Below are 22,329 nucleotides of genomic sequence, written 5' to 3'. Positions count from 1 at the left end.
TTTTCTTTTTTTTTTTAAGAGGTAAAGAACTATTGTGAAATACGGTGTGTGTTTTCTTTCCCAGTTCCTCACACAAAGGAAGGGAAACATACCTGTTTCCATGCTGTTGTGTTAGGTGCTCATGACCTTTGGTCTAGGAGGGTATAAGGGCTGAGAACATGCCAACTTTATCAGGAGATTGCATCGCCAGTGATCAGTATAGAGATAGTCCTGCTCATCTGCTAAGCTAAAATAAGCATGAAAGTAAAATGCTGCAACGGTAAGCCAAGTTTTAATACTTTGTCCTATTTGGGTTCTCTGGGAATATGTGGAAATGGGATGTACAAGAAAATAATGCGCAGTCTTGTTAGTACTTAATCTAATGAAACGACAGCAATTCAGAGACGTGCTTTAACCTCAAGGACAACGAAGACAAAATGTATTTATTTATTTTTGGGAGTGAAATGGAAGCATGTGAGAATCAAGCTCCACACCTCTGATGACAGGCTAGAATTGTGTTCAATTATTACATATTTTAATGTAATTTGTATATTTGCCATCATAGAAGGTTACCAATATGTAAAGTGGAAAACTGACAGATTTTTTTTATGCATTACTTTTGAGTGAAAATCTATTTGAGGTATGGCAGACACTTTTTGTTACAATTCCTGAATGGGATAAGTACTTAAAATTAAAAAAATGTTTGGCAATTGTTGGCATGATAGACACTGTAAATATTTGTTATGCCATGTGTTTGATGCAAACTGATAAATGAGGACAGCTACATATTTATAATTAATGGCAGCAATCAGCCAATCCGATTTCATAAGATAAGGTCGGCAAACTCGGTGGGCCTGTCGCAAGCATGTACTAATATCACGTCCTGTTTTTGACAGAAGGAGGCGATATAACGGTGAGAAACGTAATCTACAGCGATGATTTCTGTAATTAAGATTTTCATAAGTAAACATTGTTTTTTTGTAAAGCTGGGATCTCATGATTGAGGTCTGACTGAACGTTCATTATTTGCGCTCCTCTTTAACTAACTTTAACCGCCAGTGCTCATTAAGTTAGTCATTCACGAACAATGTTTAACCCTTTTCGCTTCGCTGCTTTTCAAACCAAGTCGTATAACACTTTAAGCGAGGAAATAAAATACCGTAATCTCATAAAACATTTCGAAATGAACACAGGAAGAATGTGAAGAATTTAGTTACATTTGTTATGCAACTACCATATTGGCCTCTCTTGAACAAGCAAGCACGAGCTTCCCAGAACGAAACATGTTCGCATCAGAGTTCCAGCTGCGTGTCCACACTCGACACTTTACAGCCCTTGGAAGAGACCACCCACTTCCTAGCTGATCGCATCTCTTCTGTTATGCGCGTTTATTGCAGGAATAAGTATCCGCTGAATTTATGGAAAACATGACTGAGGAAACAACGCTATTTCACAGGTAATTAAACGGCTAAGAGCGTCAGCGTATGGTATAGCCTAAGTTAGTAGCTGCCTTGTTGTATGAAACGAAAAGTTGTATCCTACAGGGCTTTACTCCAAGACATGTTAAAACTTGTGAGTTCATTCCCCATTCCACACAGCACTGCTGTTTTAAATGCGTAGTTACAGCAGTTTGCGACCTCTTTTCCTTCAAATGCACTCATCTACCATTTCTGAACAGATGTGGCTCTTCAGGTTGTAGTACAGTAAGTGAAAATACAGTATGTTTCAGTCTCTGTTTTGGGTGAGGACGCCCTCCACCCTTTTATTTGTTTGCTCTGCTAGATGTCGTTTTTTTAAGTTGGGAATATTGTTTCTCATCCGTGTCTTTGTATTTCACCTAATAATTCCCGGAAAAGGATGTATAAACGTAATTTTCCACCTCACAACAATGCATTGTTTTTTTTCCGGTTTTTTTTTATCTGCAAGGCTGAAAAGGCTCTCTAAAAGTATTCATGACTGACTCACCCAGCTGTGAAGGAGATTTGAGGAGAAATGGTATGTTGTTGCATTACACACACACACAATAAGAGTGTACAGTTATGTACACTGTATGTAGGTTATATCTGTAAAAAGGTGGGATAGTGGTGCTTCTGAAGTGGCTTCTATTTAGATGTCTTTACATAGACCACACACTTTGTTTTAGTCTTAGTTTTACTTAGTTTTAAGTAATAATGTGGTGGTTATATCGGCTCATTAAAATTGGCCTATAGTATAACAAAGCTTATAGTAGTTGTTTTCCTTCAGTCTAGACGAAGTTGGATCCAGGCCACTTTTTCCAAGAGAGAATGTGTGAAATTTCTGCCAGCCTCACGTGATCATCACAGGTATGCTTAATAATCTTGGCCGTCATATCTGCATTTAACTTTTAGCAATGATAATGTGAGTTTATCAAGTGCTTCAGAAGATTTGTCTTAAAGGACCCATGTGAACTGCAGCTTTTGTTTATTTGCAGGTGTTATCCAGTGTGTCAAGTGTGCCAAAGCTTAGTAAGGTAAAATCATCAGTACATTCATCCTCTATGTATTACCATGAAAATGTTTTCTCATTTGAATAATTTGTGTGCATAAAGCTCACAGTCATGGACATTTTTGAACTGTAGTATTCAAGTCTTTAAAATTCATGGGGATTCTTGGTAAAAATCCTGGGATTTGATTGTCAGTTAAATAGATGCTTTTTAGTCATACTCTGATAATAGCTCTTTGTGATTGCGATCTCTAAAAAAAATATTTTTAACTACATCGAGTAATAGTGACTGAAAAAAGGTTTAAAAATAAGGTAAAATAAGAGTTTATATCTCATAATTATTGCAATTCTGAAAAAAAGAAATCAGACTTGTTGCAGTTACCTTTTTTACTTTTTTAACCATGGCGGGAAAAAAAATGAATTGCAATATGTAAACTCAGAATTCTGAGAAAAAAGTCAGAATTGCAAGATTTGTTCCATTCTGACTTCTTTCTCAGAATTGTGAGAATCTGAGTCTGAATTCTGTCATTAAAAAAAATTATATATATATATATATATATATATTCTGTGTAACGGAAACAAATTGTCATTATTTTTATCTCTCTTTTATTCTCATTCAATTTGGCTCATTTCATCTCTTTCCTCAGATGTTGCTGTGGGAGGCTGATCGCGGAGCATGTGGGTCCATACTCTGGCTTGCTGGGACATGGCCCTGGTCCTGATGAGGAGTGGTCAGTGCTGCAACACACCAGTGTCAGCCCCACTGATGCTTTCGGATCACTGGACTTCCAGGGCAGCACAAAGCGCACGTCTCATGCCAAGGTTGGTGCTTACAAGGAGGAAAAACTTACCAGGCAGATGTGTCTATACCTGTTAACAGCGTATTTATAATATATAGAATTGTGCATAGTTCATACAGTAAAGTGCTGTTTTCTCTACAGTATGTACGTCTTTCCTGTGACACTCCAGCAGAGCTCCTGCTCCAACTGATGCTGAGAGAATGGCACATGGAGATGCCCAAGTTGGTGATCTCTGTGCACGGAGGGACAGAAAACTTCAATCTTTCTCCACGGGTGTGCCAGGCTTTCAGCACAGGGCTCATCATAGCTGCAGAGAGCACTGGAGCATGGATACTGACTGACGGGATCAATACTGGTTTGTGTTTGTGGCTGGATACATATACTTTAAAAGTCTTATTTTTGCTATCACACTGTTTTCTAGTGAAGCACGGTACACATAACTTCTTTCATATTGTTATGACCTTATCACGGTTATTTTATTATTATTGTAGTATTTATTCATATTTTAAATTGGCTTTTATTTTTATATATTCAACGTTCATATTTTTTAATTTTAGAAATTTAGTTTTTTCCTTTTTATTAATTGTATTTTTTTATATCTATATTTCAGTATTTTTGGTACTTAAATAATTTATTGATTTTACTAACTTGCCAAGGCAGTATTTCACATTTCAATTAAGCATCTTAAATATCTTATATATAGATTTAATTTTATTTCAGCTTTATATTTCAATAGCCAATAAAATTTTTTCTAGTTTTAGTTACAGTAACAACACTGGACCTTCTTTCTCATTGTATTCAGGGGTGTCTAAGTATGTTGGTGATGCTGTAAAAGTGTATGGGTCACATGACCTCAGGAAGAGGAATGTGTTCGGGATCACACCCTGGGGCATTATTGAGAATAACACTGACCTTATTGGCCGGGATGTGAGTTTTACATTTCAACACTATGCTATTGAATTATATTGCAATGTACAGTAGGATCCGAGGTGAAGGGGATTCAAAATTCAAAATTATTTAAACCTGGATTTTTAGAAAATCAAAACAAGTAAATGTGATGATATAAAACAAATAATGCATTTAAGATTATATATTTCTGGACCACTGCAGTAAATCTGTGACATTGACAATTTGTTAATTGTTACTTTGTTCAATTATTATTTGTGCTGGTTTATTTTGTGAATTATGTCATATATATTTTCTTTATTTTTTTTGCTTCTGCTATACTGATGTTGTGGTTTATTACACTAGGTTTTGAGGCACTACCAGGCTCTAGGTAATCCTTTGAGTAAACGTGCCAGCCTGAACGGCATGCATTCACACTTCCTGTTAGTTGATGATGGGACCATGGGCAAATCAGGCTGTCAAATAGACTTGAGGAAAAGGCTAGAAAGGCATATACACTTTCAGAAAATCCACCCTAGTAAGTGTTTTCTTACAAATGTCACATGCCTTTTGAGTTAAAGTATATGTGCATGTCTGATGTGTATGTAAATGCGTGTGTATTGATTTTAGGGCTGCCTCAGCATGTGCCTTTAGTGTGTGTTGTAGTGGAAGGGGGTCCTGCCATCCTCTCAGTGGTGCTGGAGTATGTGCGCAGAAGTTCTCCTGTGCCTGTGCTGGTGTTTGAGGGAACAGGCAGAGCTGCAGACCTGCTGGCTTTAATACACAAACAAACAGCTGTAGAAAGGCATGTCTCACATAAGTGTATATGTATTAAAATAATGTTTGGGTTCTGTTATATTGTCTCATATTTGTCACAGTAAGTTGGACTCGGATATTAAGGAGGATGTCCTGCTGAGGATTCAGGAAACGTTTGTTGTGGACAGACAAGAGGCCTCTGAACTTCTCAGCATACTCATGGAATGCATGGAATATAGAGAGCTTGTAAGTTAAATAACCTAAATAACTAATTACCCTAAATGGTCAATTATGACAAATTTTTGTATAATGGTTGCTGAACAGTGTCAATGATCATAGTCAAAAACAACTGGTTTCCTACATAGCTCTGCTAGTTTCATCTCTCTTGTATCACTCTAAATGAAATTAATTATTATTATTTTTTGTAGTTTTATTTTTGGTGCCTAGCCATGTACTAAGAGTCATTTCAAATGTCAGTGTTTTATTTATTATGACTGACTGAACATTTTCTGGATTGATGATGACGAATGACTTGATCTCTTTAATCATGTGTTCATCAGAGTTATTATAATTTACTTAAACCAAAAGGGAAACTAAAATTTAAATAGTTAAAAGACATTTTTACTCTCTTGGTTTCAGGAGATACAGATCAGTTTGCAGATTCTAATTATCAGTTCAGGAAATACCAGTCAGTCCTAACTTAATCTCGAACTCCTCACTCATCGGCGAAGTTCTTGTCCTCTAAGCTGTGAACCTAGTGCAACATATTCAAATCCCCTTCTGCATCTATCTGGCTGTTTCCTCTTCTTCCTCTCCCCTCCTACTTGGCGGTAAACACTGGTTGTTTTGTGTGATAAGATGCCTGCTGTGTATCGGTCTCTGTCACTACACCGAAAGCTCTGATGCTAAGCCTCCATCAAAGGGAATGTTGTAGTTTACCACACCCATCCCACATCTCTGAGCTTCTAAATTGAGAGAGAACAGAATAATTGGAATGATGGCGCATGAAACTTATTTCCATATTAATCGAGGGATTAATTTGGTCCCCAGGCACACAGATTCTTTGATTGGGTATGAATCACTCGTGTGAAGACGAAATGCCAAAGGCATGTTAAGAGAAGAACATCTCCTCTGGGTGTCTTATGGAGTTACATGCATTTATATATTGGCATGGGATGCTGGTGGTTTCATACTAATACCAAACAAAATAAATAACGGCTGGCTATATTGAACATGACACCACAGCAGCGCCACTAGTTTACAAATCTGTTTTAATGCTGGCCATCTGTGTTGGTTAAAATTAATTTTCCTTTTTAAATGAGGTCATACTTCGACGATTTTTCATTTTAGATCACCATTTATGACTCTGAATCAGAGGACCTTCAAGAGGCAGATGTTGCTATCCTGACTACATCACTGAGAGGTATGTAATATTGTTATCATACTAATTAAATATTGGATTACTGTGGTTGTTCATCAAAAAATGAAAATACAGGTACCAGAGCTTCCCCTGAGGGGCAGCTAAATATCACGTTGGCCTGGGACAGAGCTGATGTGGCTAAGGACAACATTCTGGTGTACGGACAACAATGGCAGGTACAGTTATGATTTTACAGCCAAGATTAAGGCATTTATAAGTTAGAGCAGACATGTATAATCCAGTGCTGGATTTGGTAGGTGGGATCTCTGGAGCAGACCATGTTGGATGCATTGGTAATGGATCGTGTCAGTTTTGTGAAGCTGCTGATTGAGAACGGCATGACCATGAGATGCTTCTTGACCATTTGTCGTCTGGAACAGCTCTACAATACAGTAATTCCCATTTACCACTTGCAGGAAGATTTTGTCTCTGATATAAGTGAATATCTCTGATCCTTCCTATGATAAATCAATTGTATTTTCCAGCAAAAAGGCTCTGATCATTTTCTTCGACACATCATTGAGGATGCCAAACAGGTTTGTGTGAAGTGCAACCTTGAAGTTATTTCTGTTCTTTGTTGTGTTGGTTGTCAACAGCAAGTCAGAAAATTATTGTATGAATTTTTGTGGATACATTAAACAAAAATACAATATTGATGCAATTAATTTACTTAATTCACTGAGCACCAAATAAGCATATTCAAATGATTTCTAAAGGATCAGCTGACACTGAAGACTAGAGAAATTCTCACAGAGATAAATTACAATTGAAAATTTATTAAAATTGGAAACAGTTATTTATGACTGTAACAACAATATTACAAGTAACTGTATTAACAACATTTCTCTTTTTGCTGTTTTCTTTTTATACAAAATGCAGCCTTTGTGAACATTGGCAAATTATTTCAAAACATAAAATAATGTTACTCTGACTCCAAACTAAAACTTTACTGACCTCAAAATGTATTCTATATTATAAATCCCTATTATAGGTCAGGCTTAAAATGCTCTGTTTATCAATCCACCAAGGGGTCCTTGACCAGAAATACTGTTTCCATAAGCATTTTCTGTGTTTTTGTAGACTCGTCTGCCTGCTGTTTATAGGATATCTTTAATCGACATTGGAATGGTGATTGAATACCTAATTGGTGGAGCTTATCGAAGCACATATACACGCAAGAGCTTCAGAGCCATGTACAGTCGCATTCATAACCCAGCTAAGGTCGGCTTTCTTTTCCAATAATCGATTCATTTCTGTGTTTTGAAAGTGAGTTTCCATTTATTGTAGACATTATCAAACTTAAATTTCTATGATCTTTTTTGATATGGGATAGGAGGGTGTTAAGGAGACATCCAGCCCTTTCAGCAAAGCCAGGAAAGCAGCTCCAACTACAGAGACCTCCCCATCTCGCTCCCATTTCCACAGAACTGCTCAGCCATGCAGACACCAGGTTCTCTCAACATCTCCATTCTGTTCACTGCCACTGTATTGAGTCATATGCTTTTGAATAGATTCACAATCATTCCGTTTATTAAAAACACCCAGAATTGTGTCTTTGCAGGAGGGTGCGATTGCGCCTCAGGACCTGAAGTCAACCTCGAGCCCCGAGTTTTTATGCACTTTTAACGACCTGTTTGTGTGGGCAGTGCTCAAGCATCGGCAAGAGATGGCGATGTTTCTGTGGCAGCATGGAGAGCAGGCTATGGCCAGGGCGGTTGTGGCCTGCAAGCTTTACCGTGCTATGGCGGTGGAAGCCAGAGAGAGCAATATGGGTGACAGCATGGCAGAGGAGCTGAAGAAGAACTCTCTGTCAGTTTGTGTTTTTCCTCACTCTAAAGTTTGTAATACAAACAACATCTGCTAAATACGGTGGCCCAATTAGTGCACAACACAACAAAATCTTCACAACACAATGGAAACTAGATCCAACACAATGTAATTAGCACAACACAATGGAAACAAGTCACAACACAATGGAAACAATTTGCAAAACAACAGAAACAAGCAGCAACACAATGAAAACAAGCCACATCACAATGGAAACAAGTCCCAACACAACAGAAACAAGAAGCAACACAACAGAAACAAGATGCAACACAACAGAAACAAGACACAACACAACGGAAACAAGACGCAATGCAATGGAAGCAAGTCACAACACAACAAAATTAGCACAATACAACTAAACAAGCCACAAGACAACGAAGTTAGCACAACAAAATGGGAACAAGTTGTAATACAATGGAAACAAGCCACAATATAATGAAATTAGCACAACACAATGGGAACAAGTAGTGCTGTCAAACGATTAATCTCATCCAAAATAAAAGTTTTTGTTCACATAATATATGTAGGCCTATGTGTACTGTATATTTATTATTTATATATAAATACACATATGCATGTATATTTAAAGAAAAATATTTTATTTTTATATATTAAATTTATATATAATACAGTTTATTATTATGAATATATGCATGTAAATATTTTCAAAACATATACTGTATATGTGTGTATTTTGGACACGAAGGAAACAAGCCACAACACAACGGATACTAGTCGCAACAACTATATTAGCACAACACAATGGAAACTAGCATCAACACAACAATATTAGCACAACACAAACTTATATTAGTCCTACGTGTTGTGTTGGGTCGAATTTGTTGTGTTGTGCACTACTGGGCCCCCGTAGCTAAATGTTGCTTAATGGAGATTTCATTGGATTAGAAGTAACTGAATCTTGAAAGACTAGTAATAAAAAAGAAGTTGGTAAAACAATGCTATGCATTGCATTGTATTGGTCTTTTAGAGAGTTCGGACAGCTGGCTGTGGATCTCTTGGATCAGGCTTTCAGAGAGAACGAACGCATGGCGATGAAGCTGCTGACCTGGGAGATGAAGGACTGGAGTAACTTCACCTGTCTACAAATGGCCGTCTCCTCAGGACTCAGGCCCTTTGTGGCTCACAACTGCACTCAGATGCTCCTCACAGACCTATGGATGGGCCGGCTCAACTTGAGCAAGAACTCCTGGTTCAAGGTGTGTTGAATTGGTACATCTACAGTACATGATAAATAATATGAACCACTTTTTTGGACATTGGTATTTTTAATTAGTTGTAATTTACTCTTTGCAGTAACAAAGCTGCAGAATGGGTAATTATCTGTTGAATTTGGTTTAGTATTTGTGGTAAACGTAACATTTTTCAAGCTACATTACAGATTATTTGATCAGGAATATAGCCATATTTCTAAAATATGAATGCATGAATTACTTATAGATGACTGATATTATTAGCACAAGTGCATCCAAACACATTGGACTGTGGTGCTAAGATGAAAAATGCAGGTTTAAGTCTTACCTGCAACATGTTCCGATCCCATTCTCTTCTTTCACTGCAGAAATTCCTTGTCATTCTCTGTTGTATTTACAAAACAAAGAGACAAAAATAAAAATAAGAAATTACTCATCCGTCAAATTTCCTAGAAGTAAAACAGAAATGACACAAATATCTTACATTTTAAACATATTTGTGAAACATGGTCACATGGTCTGCCAGCCATCTGTCAAAGATATAACTCTTTTCATTTTTTTGTCTTGACATTTAACATTTAACAGCACTTTTGTGACCCAGATTTATTTATTTATTTATTTTTTGTCCAAAACCACATCCTTTGTCCCCAGATTATTGCCAGTATCCTGATGCCTGTGGCCATTCAGATGCTAGAGTTTAAGAGTCAGGCAGAGATGTCCCATGTTCCTCAGCCCCAGGAAGCTTTGCAGTTTGGGTGGGACCTAGGAAGCTCTGGGGCATCAGAGCAAGAAGGGGCAGCAAATACAGTAAGGAATCTAGACAGACACTACACACGCTGTAACAAACATTCACTGTTCTGATAACTCACTACACAATAATTATGTGTTTGTATCATGTAAGCCCAGTTTTTTTTTTGGACTGATTCAAACTGACCACTCTTTTTGAGTCATTTATTTATGAATACGTCTACAGTGATCACACTGCACAAACTATAGTTAAGCTATTCTTTTGAAAAAAGGCTAGTAGCTACACTAGGTAGCTATCAGTAGAGCCCCACGGCCTAATGGTGATGGAAAAATATGAGATGTGAGGAAAAATGCTTTTGTGATGTCTTGGAAAAATATTGCCTCCCATCAAAAAGCATTGCTTTTCTTTAAGCGTTCGTTGGCAAAACGTTTGCATTTTCACACAAAAGTATTGCATTTTCTTTATCTACTTTATAGTGTTGCAAGGATTTCTGTGCAGGGAAACTTGTCTAAATAGATTCAACTGATTCGTCAGAGAGCCGTTCACACCAAGAATGATAAATATAAAGATAACTATATTAGAATCTACATCAACAGATGAAAACTTTCTATTTTAAGCATGTGATGCAGTTTTGTCATCTGATGCTTTAAATTCATAGATTCAGGGTGATGAGGAGAGAGGGAGCAGGTGTCTTTGTCCCTGGACCAGAAAGGTGTATGACTTCTATACGGCTCCAGTGGTCAAATTCTGGTTTCACACAGTAGGTTTCCCCTTAAGTTTTCCCCTTCTCTCTCACCTTCCCATTCTTTCACACCCTCTTGCTCCAGCTACCGCTCTTTTCAACCTTGCATCTCTGAAGATTTGATTTGTCCACACAGATGGCGTTTTTGGGTTTCCTCATGATGTTCTCTTATACTGTGCTGGTGAGGCTGGATGAGAAACCCAACATTCAGGAGTGCTTGGTCATAACTTACATCCTGACCATGGCAGTGGAGAAAGCTCGAGAGGTGAGTGCCCTTGAAATCACACCCCTCCAGTTAAAAGAAATGTACAGTATGAGATCATCAATGACTACGTTTACATGCTGTTAAAATTCGGGTTATGGTCGGGTTAAGGTCACTATTTGGGTTTCTGAAACATTCGGGATAACCCGTTTACATGCGTGAGCAGAGAGAGTTACCAATCCCGATGTAAACGGCGACGCACGGTTAGCGTCTGGACGTACGGACAACAAGACGCAATATGCGTCATTTCCGATTCTTCTTCCTGTATCCAAAGACAACAACAACAACAGCAGCAGCAGGTGGATAATGAATAGTTTGGGGCAGATAGCGATAGTCTTTGTTTGCGCTTTGGCGCTGGTACTGATCCACCAGCAGCACTTGACACTACTGTGCCTCTATACTGCACGCTGGGTTTTTTTCTATGCGCCGTCTCTACTCAAAAGACCAAGATTCCTTGCGAATAGAACATGCGCAGAACACACATTTTAATGGAGATATGCCGAAACGCGTTTACAAGACCAAATATTCGGGTTAGAAAAGGGGTACCCCAGGTAAAAAAATTTTTTTTAAAAACCGGAATATGAGCATATCCGGGTTTTTGCCGGTGTTTACATGGCCGTGCGCGACCGGGTTATTGCTAATATCCCGGTTTTGAACGGGTTATTGGCTGCATGTAAACGCAGTCAATGTCTCCTTTTGTCTGTGAAAAGTTGGCTCAGTGCCCTTTGAAGCTGTTCAGGGCAATTAAAGAAAGCATGTCTTTGAAAAGTCTTATCTTTACCAAGCTGGATTCCAAAGGTCTTCAGTTAGGTGCTATCACTTTCTGATTAGGCTCTTCTCAACCTTGACCTTGAGAATGCCACTGCCTGACTCCCCATCTTCTGTTATCTATGACCCCTACAGCAGTGCATTTGTGGGAATTATTAACAGACTTCTGCCATTGACTAAATGTTTGAGTTATTTTTTTATTGGTTAAAAAAATCTCTGAATAACAGTAAAAAAAAAATATTATGCCCTTTCCTTTAAATCAGCAACAAAATTTTACTAATATTTAAAAGCAGTTTAAGTGACTACATATAACTCATAATGATTCTAGACATAAAATAACATAAAATAGATTTGTTTGAACTGTCTTTATTTATTTATTTGGAGTTCCTTAATACCAGAATTTAATTAGAATATTGTTGTAAATTACAATCCAATTATTTCAACATACAGTATTTTCAACATACTTTGGAGTAGTATATTATTTTCATCCGCATATAAACTTTTGTTCCTGATGTTCAAGTATGTATTCTCTCCTTTCCTTCAGTCTAATTTAGCTAGGTTTTAACATGTGACAGATGAATTTGTGCCAGAGTACTCCACTTTTTGATTTCATGTATCATATTTGTCGTAAATGACAACAGATATGGGAAGTGTTAAATCTTTTAAATGGTTAGCTACATTTTATAACTAGCATTTAGCATTTTTTCTGCTGTTCATGAGCCTTTCAGAACAAGCCTGCCACTTAATTCTGGTTCACAACCCACTAGTTCAAAGCCACTTATTGATATATTAAAGTCTGCATGAAATCAAAATAGACTTTATTTACTTTAATAGTGCATATTGCTAGTGTTGATGTGAACAATTAATCCATGCAAGCTAGTCCGCTGAAAGAAAAACAGTTTTGGTAATCTTTAATCAAAATCGGAATATTTGCTTTCACTCTGGAATGAATTTCTCTTCCGGCTTGGGCAGAATCTCCTTAAACACACCCCTCCAACCGTTAGCTTGCTATAAGTGAAACAGAGAGGAGGAGTGCCACGCCCTCTATTCAATATTCAGTTTCAGCTGGAAATACGTCTATTAGTAGTATATTGTGTTGAGAGTGCTGGCTACACATGGGTTCCCATGTGTTTTCTAGGTGTTGGTTTTAGAGCCCAGGAAGTTCACTAAGAAGTTGAAGGTGTGGTTCAGTGAGTACTGGAATATCAATGACTTCATGGGCATCCTCCTGTTCCTGGTCGGGGTCTCCCTCCGGTGGCATCAAGAAACACGCTTAGCCAGTCACATTGTCTACTCTTTGGATTTCATCTTCTGGTCTGTCAGGCTTCTGGACCTTTTTGCTGTCAATCAGCATGCAGGACCCTACCTGACCATGATCACCAAAATGGTGTGTAATTTAAATCTATCAATACATAATAACTGTCTACATGCAGCATTTGCTGTTGTTATGTTTTTCATAAGATCAGTTGTTTTCGAATACTGTGATACATTTCACAAAAATAGAAAATCTAATTTAAAATGTGTATATATTTTCCCACAGATGAGCAACATGTTCTATATAGTAGTCATTATGGCGATTGTGCTGGTCAGTTTTGGCACGTCCAGGAAGTCCATTCTGTCCCCTAATGAGGATCCGTCCTGGAATCTGCTCAGAGATGTAGTCTTTCAGCCCTACTGGATGATCTTTGGGGAGGTGTATGCTGGAGAGATTGATGGTGAGTACAACAAAAGAACACCATTCTGTCTGTTTAGTTCATCTGATTTAAATAAACCTTATTTCTAATATTTGGTTGTCAGGTTTTTGGTTCACCTTTTCCACATCTTGTATATGATCTACTCTATCAGTACTATTATCTATGATCTTATTAATAACATTTGTAAGATATTTCTATTGTGATCATGCCTTCTTCTTTTGACAGCATGTAGTAATCCTGAAACCTGTGTCCCTGGAGCTTTCCTCACCCCCTTCCTTCAGGCCGTCTACCTATTTGTTCAGTACATTATCATGGTTAATGTACTTATTGCATTCTTCAAGTATGCACTTCATCTTTATCTTTATGAATTAGCATAAGCGTCATTTCGCTTACATATTTTTATTTGTTTCCTGGCGTGATGATAGTTTGGTCTTTTGAGTTGTTGGACCAATATGTGCCTTGACATCCAGAGTGGAAGATTGCTGCAGGAGTTGGTGTTGATGTATTGTTGAGTCTTGGTTGTTTTGTGATGGTTTAACCTACTTTGCATTATTATTTACTTCACAGCAATGTTTACTTTGACATGAGCTCCATATCTCGTAAGCTGTGGAAATACAACCGCTATCGTTACATCATGACATATCAGGAGAAGCCGTGGCTGCCTCCGCCTCTCATCCTTCTCAGTCATGTAACATTGTGTCTCAGCTCAATGTGGCAAAAGCACAAAAAGGCATCCAAACGGGGAAGAACTGGTCTGAGTAAGTGTGTCAATTTTTTATGAACCATCATAGCTCTCTGTTTTATGTCTTACAAAATTGACTCAGCAGGATTGTTACAGTACAAAAAAAGGATACCAATACCAGTTTATAGTTCTTTACAAGTTAAAGTTTCTTAAAAAAAAAAGTAAGAAACATCTTTATTTCAAAAGATAAAAAAAAGAATGTAAATACGAAATGATTAAATAAAAAAAATGACATATACTGTTCAGTTATTTTGTACGATAGGTGTTGCAACATGTCTTTTTTGTTATCTAACAGCAGAATCAAATATTCACTGAACATTAAGAATATTCAATGATTATAATATTAAATTAAAACATTAACTTTTACCTGCCATTGACGAGTTATCTCATCATTTAGAAGACAGCGCTTCCCAGACATTGATGAGTTTTTACGGCTTTTTGTGTGTTCACTGTTATACACTCGGGGGCGCTATTTCACATCTTCTGAATGAGTACAAAACCTCTTGAACAAAAACACATTTGAACAGGATGGAGAAATGAGCGAACTCTTATGTAAACAGATGCATTTGATAAATAATGCGATCATCAGCAATAGACAGCAAATGATTAAAAATGCATAATGTTATGGAGTAAAATGGTGATCCAGGAAGTGGTATATGGCTGTGCAAGCTTTGGAGGTGTTGATGGAAGCAATTTACTGGTTTTATACTTTGATAATCGTACTGAATATTATTTAGGTTTTGATAAAAATTATACATTTTCATGAAACCTACCTATATTCAAGTGTTGATAAAAAAAATAATGCTTTAAGCTAGAATAAAATTATTATTATTTTTTTTTAAAGTACAACCTTTGAAATTTTTATTTGATGAATTGCATATTCAAATATTCATACAGCATAAAAGAGTTAATATTAGTAGCTTAGTATTTAGCATTCTTTGCTGCATGATTATTGTGATCCTGTCAGAATTTGACTGAGAAACAGATCTGTTTACTAGAGATGTACATGTCTGATTAGAAATGATTTTTGATTCAATTTACACACATTTTACACACAAGCTAAATTTTCACAATTCAGTCCAATTCAGTTGCAATTGGCAATTTGCACTATTGTTAAATATCGGCAAAATGTGACAACATAATGTTTTACAATCACAGTTTCAAAATGTTTTTCTTGTATTAAAAATTATTTACATTTATGATTGATCCAATACAAAAAAAGTGCATACTGTTGTTTCTTAAAATCCTTTTTTATACAGAATATTATCACATATTTAAGTGTATTGCTTGTTTATGTACAGAATTACTCTTGGCCCCTGATGATCTGAAGAAGTTGCATGAGTTTGAAGAAAAGTGTGTCGCTGGATATTTCAGAGACAAAAAGGAGAGTCAACAAGGCAGTCAAATCAACCAGATACGTTCTGCAGCTGACAAGTCAGTGCATCTCCCAAATCTCATTTGGATGCAGCAGGAAATACATCATTTTTTTTTTATTTAATCTATCAGTTGATTGAACTTTGTAAATAAAACTATGCATCTGAATTTCCATTTAACATGATTTGGTTTACCTGAAATAATTGAATGAATTGTCTATGATGTTTGTTTGTAGGGCTGAAGAGATGTCTGGAATATTAGTTGAGGTTGCTGAGAAGATCAGTATCATCCAGGACAATATGCGCACTTTAGACTGTCACTTGGGTCAGTTGCATGACTTGTCTGCTTTAGCAGTGGACACTCTAAATTTCCTCTCAGCCACAGACAACCAGCAGCAAGAAGTGGCCCGTCTTGGTCAGAGCCAGCCAATTGCATGCCTCCATGAGCAAGTGTCCCATAGCTGCTGTCTCCGCATTGGCGGAAGTGTCGGCCCCAGCCAAGCACTTCCGTCTCCAAAGCACTACCGCAGTATGCCACCTTCCTTACTCAGAGGCTTGGGGCCTGGCCGGCAGCGTCCTTCCCTGGAGCTGCCACCAGGGACGAGTGTTGGACCCTTTGAGGTCAGGAGCAAATGTGTGTCGGCAAGCCCAGCGGAAGAAGATTGTAGTTTTAGGTGGCCCCTACAGCGTGGCGATTCAAGAGAAGGTGTATGTCATCTCTCTTTACCTCACTTATGCGTTGGAAGGAGGGAGAAGGGAATGTATGGATCTGGGGAACCATCACGTGCTAGTTCTCCCACCATGCCTCTGATGAGAGACTTACAGCTTCAACCCAGCCATGAGGAGTCTATGGAGGAAGAGGATGATGAGGACAACTTACATGCAATGTCCAGATCCTCCAGCCATACGTTCCTGCTTACAGGTTCCCAAAGTGATGGGGATCAATCAGTGGGGATCAGAAACCCAGCATTCTACAGGCTTGATGATGCTGGACACGTCACAAGACCTCAAAGACTTTTAGGCAGCGAATGGGCTTTTGATTTGGAGCAGAGCCACTCGCTCTCAGCCAGCATGGAGACTATGGCCATGCCTGATGCCTCGACATCAGAGCACAGCAGAAGGACACTTCTGGCGCCTCCCCAACACAGCCATGACCAGAGAGGTAATATGGATGCAAGCCATAAAAACCACACATTATATGTCATTCTCAGTTTGTGTTAAATAATCCAATAATGTATATGACTCTAGGATTATCTAAGATCTTTAAGAGACAAAGGTCATTTGGGAAAAAGTCCATAAAGACCAGAGCAGGAACCCCTGAGAATGTAAGCCAACCTGCTATGTCTGTTTAATTTTAAGCAGTCAGACCTAGTGATAAACATATGGTTAAGTAATGCCACTGTCTCTTAGGTAAAACTAGATGAAACACGGGGATGCATGCATGAGCTTGACCCACGCAGAAAAATGAGGAGGAAAGTAAAAGGCCTGTTTGACCGGAGATTCAGAACCTCAGTCAGTCTAACCCAGCTGAGTATGTTTTCAAACATGTCCAAATGTAGAGTTCCTGGGGGTCTAAAAAAGGTCTTAGACCGTTTTAATGTGCCCCCTCCAGGGCCTCCACTATTTAAAAGGCTCTTAAATTGGAGCAGAAAGTCTTAAATTAACAGTCATGCTACTGAATTTTGCATGCTCTGCAAAAAAACTAAAATGAGTATCTTCCTCAACAAATTTTTCCAAAACAAATATCTTAATGTCCTTGAATCAAGATTCATTTGTGTGTTCCAGAAAAGAGGTTCTACAAACTCTGAGTTTCCAACAAAACCTGCTTTCTGGAATACACCCCAGAACAATTAAGTGTGGCTATGTTTATAACAAGAACAAATATCTGTTCATGGGGTATGGAAACTTGTTTTTTTCTTTGAATTAAGTTGATATTTCTGAGACCATTGCAAGATATTTGTTCTTGTTTTAATCATGAACTTAAACAAATCTTTTTGATCTTTTTATGTAATGTACAGTATATTTGAATTGCAAGTAAATGTATTTTGATTTAAGAATCTTTAGAAACCCTGAAATAATAATAATATATTAATATAATGTAATATATATATATATATATATATATATATTAATATGTATAAATTACATTAGATACATTTCAGCTTATATCTGGAATTGTTACCTGAAATGAAATCACACCAACCTGCAAAATGACACTGGGATAATTTTTCATTCTATTTATTAGATGTCGACCAAATGGATTTCACAAAATTGGCCCCATCATGGCTGGTAAGGCCCATCATAGTTCACCTGTAGTGCTCACATCATGAAGGTGATTTCTTTCCTGTTTGTGACACATTTGATGGGCTGAATGTTATGACCTCTCTTCAGAACACGGTGACCCCCGGGCAGCCACTTCTAAGCAGCTGGGCCAAGTCTATCAGTCAAAGACCCTCGTGAGTTCAGTTTTTGGATTGATGAGACATGTTAATTATTAAGAATAAATATTTCTAACTTTTCACCTAATTTTTCTACTTCTTGCAGGGTAAGCAGCATGACACAAGAAGGTAAGTTACTTGTACTTATATTGTAATTCTGTTTATGTTGTGAGTAAATTGCATGGGATTGATTTTGGCGTGCTCTGTCTATGTGTAATGTTAGTAAAGAGCTCTACATTTAAGTTGACTGAAGATTTAGGCCAGCATTACTCAGGTGAGTAATAATTGGACTTTATAACCTCAAATATTTTGTTTTGTTATTCTGTGGAGATGATGGATCTATTTTGGTCTTTGGCGTGTGTTTTTTTCTTTCAGCAATGGAGAGGAACAACCTTATGAGACTTGCTCACTCTATACCATTCACCCCTGTGTCATTATTGGGTAAACAACAATCAAAACAATCAAAAAACAATCAAAACATCGTTTTTTTAAACCAGTTTTAGCCAGATTTAGTTATTTATATAAATGTCCTCTGCTCTATGCAGGTGGCGTTGAGGTCTGTATTTATACACTTGAGGAGACAGAATCAGGGTCTTCACTTAAAGATCAGTCCTCTAAAATTTCCACCTGGATTCAGAACGGACGCACAGCTGTTCTTCAGCCTTTAGCCCACCAGGAGGTGCTGGATGGGGGTCTGCGCAGGGCCACCAAGGTGGTGTGTACCTGGGCTGAGAGTGATGTGTTGAAGCTGGGATCAGTATATGTGGTGAAAGCCTTCAGGCCAGAGGTGATTCGCATCTGGCAGAAAGTGTTCCCAATCAGCACTTCACTTCATCTCTGTCTGCGGGTACAGTTTTTACATTTTAAATAAATAAACTGTACATTTCTACAATTGATGTATGTAAATTTAGTTGTTTGCATTTTTACACTTATTTTATACAGCAAATGTTTTAATTGTTTGTATTTTATATATATATATATATATATATATATACACACACACACACAATTAAAACCTAACCCTAAGTCTCATTGCTAACAAAGGCTGGTCAAATTGTAATATAAATATTATTACAATTTGAAAGTACTGAATTTACTACTGAAACCAGGATACACTACCATTCAAAAGTCATGGTTTCTGCAAAAATATTATGCAGCAAAAACAGTTTTCAGCATTGATAATAAGAACCATTATTAATTATTTATTAATTTACCACCAAAAATGGACTGGTCGCACCAGTCCAAAAATACGTCATGATGAGGAAAAAAACATATATAAGTCGCACTGGACTATAAGTCGCATTTATTTTAGAACCAAGAACCAAAAGAAAACGTTACCGTCTCCAGCCGCGAGAGGGCGCTCTATGTCTTCAGTGTAGACAGGAGCACTGAGCAGCATAGAGCGCCCTCTCGCTGCTGGAGACGGTAATGTTTTCTATTGGTTCATTTCTCTTGGTTCATTTCTCTCGGTTCATGTCAAATTAATTTTGATAAATAAGTCGCACCTGACTAAAAGTCGCAGGACCAGACAAACTATGAAAAAAAGTGCGACTTATAGTCCGGAAAATACGGTATAGAAACATATTTCAATTTTTGATTATTTATATACCGTATTTATTATTAAATATCACTTTGCAGGTTTATTACTCATTATTATTCTCTATGCTTCTCCGTTGACTAATTTCTCTTCACCATGCAGGAAATCCAACAACAGAGAGGAGCACAGAAACTCATGCAGCGATTCAACCAAATTAAACCCAGCAGTGTGCCCTTCAGTCCTAGGTCAGCATTATCAATCCTTTCTGTGTTATTACGATGACAAGAAGTTGATGACTAAGCATACATCTACGCACGTGTATGCGTGCAGGTTTCTAGATGTCTCCTTGCTGCATTGGCGCTCTGACGGCCAGTGGTTGACTGTTGAGAAGAACATGAGCGGTCATTTCAGGAAATACAACAATAATACAGGAGAGGAGATCTCGCCCTCCACTGGTCTGGAAGAAGCTATACTAGCGTTCTCTCACTGGACATACGAGTACACCAACAGGGAACTGCTAGTGCTTGATCTACAAGGTATAAGATAGGCTCACTCTAAGAGCCTGTGTTTATTATTATTGTTTGAGAGGTGATGAATCGATTTTTTATTTTTGGCTGAAGGTGTGGGAGCGGACCTCACAGACCCCTCTCTGATCAGAGTTGATGATAAAAGGTAAATAGGGACCACAAATGTGTAGCATCCAAACGTTTTCATGTATTTGCTATGATTTGAACTTCACAATGCACTGGTTTGCGCTGCCTCTAAGTAAAGTTTGCTCCTGTTGAAGCTCCTCTGGAGAAATGGCATTTGGACCTGCTAATTTGGGTGATGATGCAATCCAGAGCTTTGTTCTCAAGCACACCTGCAACTCCTGCTGCAAGAAGCTCGGTCTCTCAGGTGAGGTAACACTCATGTCACCGGCTGAGGGTTGAACTTTCAGTACTCTTCTATTTTTCATTCCCTGCAGTGGCAGCTCTCGCAAATACGTCCACATGGCATGATTTGATAGTTTGTTTGAAAAGAGCAAACTTCAAAATGAACAGGAAAAGCCTTCTAATTAAGCCTGAAGGTTTTAAAAAAAAAATTCTAATGAGGCAGAAATTTTTTCATTTCCATGACAGCAAAGGCATGCAAAAGAGGGGCGTGGTTTCCTTTGTGCCATGTTGAGTGTTCTCTTTGATTACATATTTAATAGTTCTTTGTGCGTTAGAGAGTGTTGACTTTGATTAGATATTAATTACTGTCTCATGGAAGACATATGAGATGCCTGTTGTTTGTATCAAGAGGGAGGCTTTGCTTCAGAAGTACAGGGATAAAAAATAAACAAACAAACGAAAACCACTCCGCCACATTTGTTTGATATTTCAAAGGTGCTTTGTTTTTTATTCGTCTTCGTCCTCTCCAAGAACCACATCAAATCAAAACAAATTATTCATGTGCAATCCACAAATTTCATTTCGGATCTTAAGAAAAGCATCTCTTTGTGATGAATTATGAATATGCATCACAGTTGAGTATATTGTGTTTGGCTTTTCAGATTTGAGGAGTTGCCGCAGCCAGAGGAAGTCAGTTCCTGCCTTTGATGAGACGAGCAGCACAGTTTAACCTTTAACCTGGAAGTAGTCTCAGTTTCCAGGGAGCTCGTCTTGTTCACATCCTGTTCCGTAATCTAATCTCTATCTGCAGTTTTTACTGACTGAATATACTATATATAGTAAAGAGCTGCACAAGGTGACAGAACATTTCATTTTTGTGATAAGGGAAGTCAGTTTTTTTATTCTTTTATTTCTTTGTGTGTACCTATACTAATAGTGTAAACATTGTTCAACATATATTTTTATGTTTAAAAATAAAAATATAAATATAATTGTATGTGAGGTCCTGAAACTCCACATGCTAAATCTAATTTTGTATTTTTGTCTTCAAGTCTTCAAACAAAACTTAACATCCTATACATTTATTTTAATTGTTTTTGTAAGATGATCTTTTGTGAGAATGTATCTTGAAGCATGTTCTTACTTCACTTGCAAAAGTCTCGTCCAATTCTGCTGCCAAAGTCAATTTATTTCATAAGATTACTGGGTAAGATAAGACTTGTTCTCATGGAATATATTTTATTTTTAATTCAATGGCCATTTTTTATTTTTTATTGTTTAAGCATAAATCTAAACAAATGTAGGGAGGTTTATGTTTACAATTGGAACATTTGCAAAAGGGTTAAATAAAACTATTCTCTAATCTTACACACTTTTGTTTCTAAAATAAATCAATCTGGTTTTAAGCAAGTTTCGATATTTTACTGGAACACAAGACTGATCCATAATAAAATGAAATGAAGATGAGATTGCATCCATAAAATTTTCTTTATTTTTTTATTTTTTATCCCACAAAGAAATGTCTACAAAAGCCATAAAATATAGAATTTAACAAAAATCACTTAAGTCCTTCGCTTAGTATATACAACATGGAGGAGACACATTAAGGTCTCGATTAATCAGTTCTTTTACATGTCCATTTCACAATGCTCGCACATCAAGCTCAACCCTTCCCCGACTCAAACAAGTACATGCACTCATATTCAGTCCATCACACAAAGTGCTATTCACCATTCTTTTATATACTGTCTTAAAGCCAAACAATATACAGTACATAAAACACACATACACACACACACTCAGACTGTT

The 22,329-nt window shown here is 37.4% G+C and overlaps 1 protein-coding gene across 2 annotated transcripts; it reads left to right on the top strand.

The window, feature by feature from the left end:
- Positions 1 to 1,098: 1,098 nt before the first annotated feature.
- trpm6 (transient receptor potential cation channel, subfamily M, member 6) lies at positions 1,099 to 22,003 on the top strand. 2 transcript variants are annotated; one of them, XM_059550933.1, is made up of 40 exons: positions 1,099 to 1,435; positions 1,906 to 1,974; positions 2,224 to 2,303; positions 2,432 to 2,470; positions 3,090 to 3,264; positions 3,384 to 3,597; positions 4,045 to 4,169; positions 4,494 to 4,665; positions 4,758 to 4,936; positions 5,010 to 5,129; positions 6,234 to 6,306; positions 6,379 to 6,479; positions 6,561 to 6,695; positions 6,789 to 6,839; positions 7,384 to 7,524; positions 7,637 to 7,753; positions 7,865 to 8,112; positions 9,119 to 9,347; positions 9,993 to 10,148; positions 10,748 to 10,849; positions 10,968 to 11,096; positions 13,000 to 13,248; positions 13,402 to 13,576; positions 13,781 to 13,895; positions 14,123 to 14,313; positions 15,599 to 15,731; positions 15,907 to 16,832; positions 16,919 to 16,995; positions 17,081 to 17,201; positions 17,916 to 17,959; positions 18,062 to 18,126; positions 18,215 to 18,237; positions 18,332 to 18,382; positions 18,484 to 18,549; positions 18,654 to 18,955; positions 19,808 to 19,890; positions 19,976 to 20,181; positions 20,266 to 20,317; positions 20,433 to 20,542; positions 21,183 to 22,003. In XM_059550933.1, exons 2-40 carry the CDS (start codon positions 1,972 to 1,974, stop codon positions 21,248 to 21,250), a joined length of 5,646 nt encoding a protein of 1,881 aa, XP_059406916.1. In that variant the 5' UTR covers positions 1,099 to 1,435; positions 1,906 to 1,971; the 3' UTR covers positions 21,251 to 22,003. The 2 variants fall into 2 exon arrangements, with proteins under 2 accessions (XP_059406916.1, XP_059406917.1); XM_059550934.1 differs by having other exon boundaries at positions 1,100 to 1,435; positions 4,758 to 4,932; positions 5,006 to 5,129.
- The last annotated feature ends 326 nt before the right edge of the window (positions 22,004 to 22,329 follow it).

The sequence above is a fragment of the Carassius carassius genome, chromosome 5 (genome assembly GCF_963082965.1).
Source record: "Carassius carassius chromosome 5, fCarCar2.1, whole genome shotgun sequence".
Taxonomy (NCBI): Eukaryota; Metazoa; Chordata; class Actinopteri; order Cypriniformes; family Cyprinidae; genus Carassius; species Carassius carassius.
The sequence above is the reverse complement of the archived record's forward strand: the minus strand, read 5'-3'. Positions and strand labels throughout refer to the sequence as shown.

Bases quoted from the DNA above. Each gene is read 5' to 3' on its own strand.
- trpm6 (XM_059550933.1), top strand. The intron at 4,937-5,009 runs GTCTCACATAAG...TGTCACAGTAAG, and splicing joins AAACAGCTGTAGAAAGGCAT to TTGGACTCGGATATTAAGGA. The intron at 17,960-18,061 runs GTAAGGCCCATC...ACCTCTCTTCAG, and splicing joins AATTGGCCCCATCATGGCTG to AACACGGTGACCCCCGGGCA.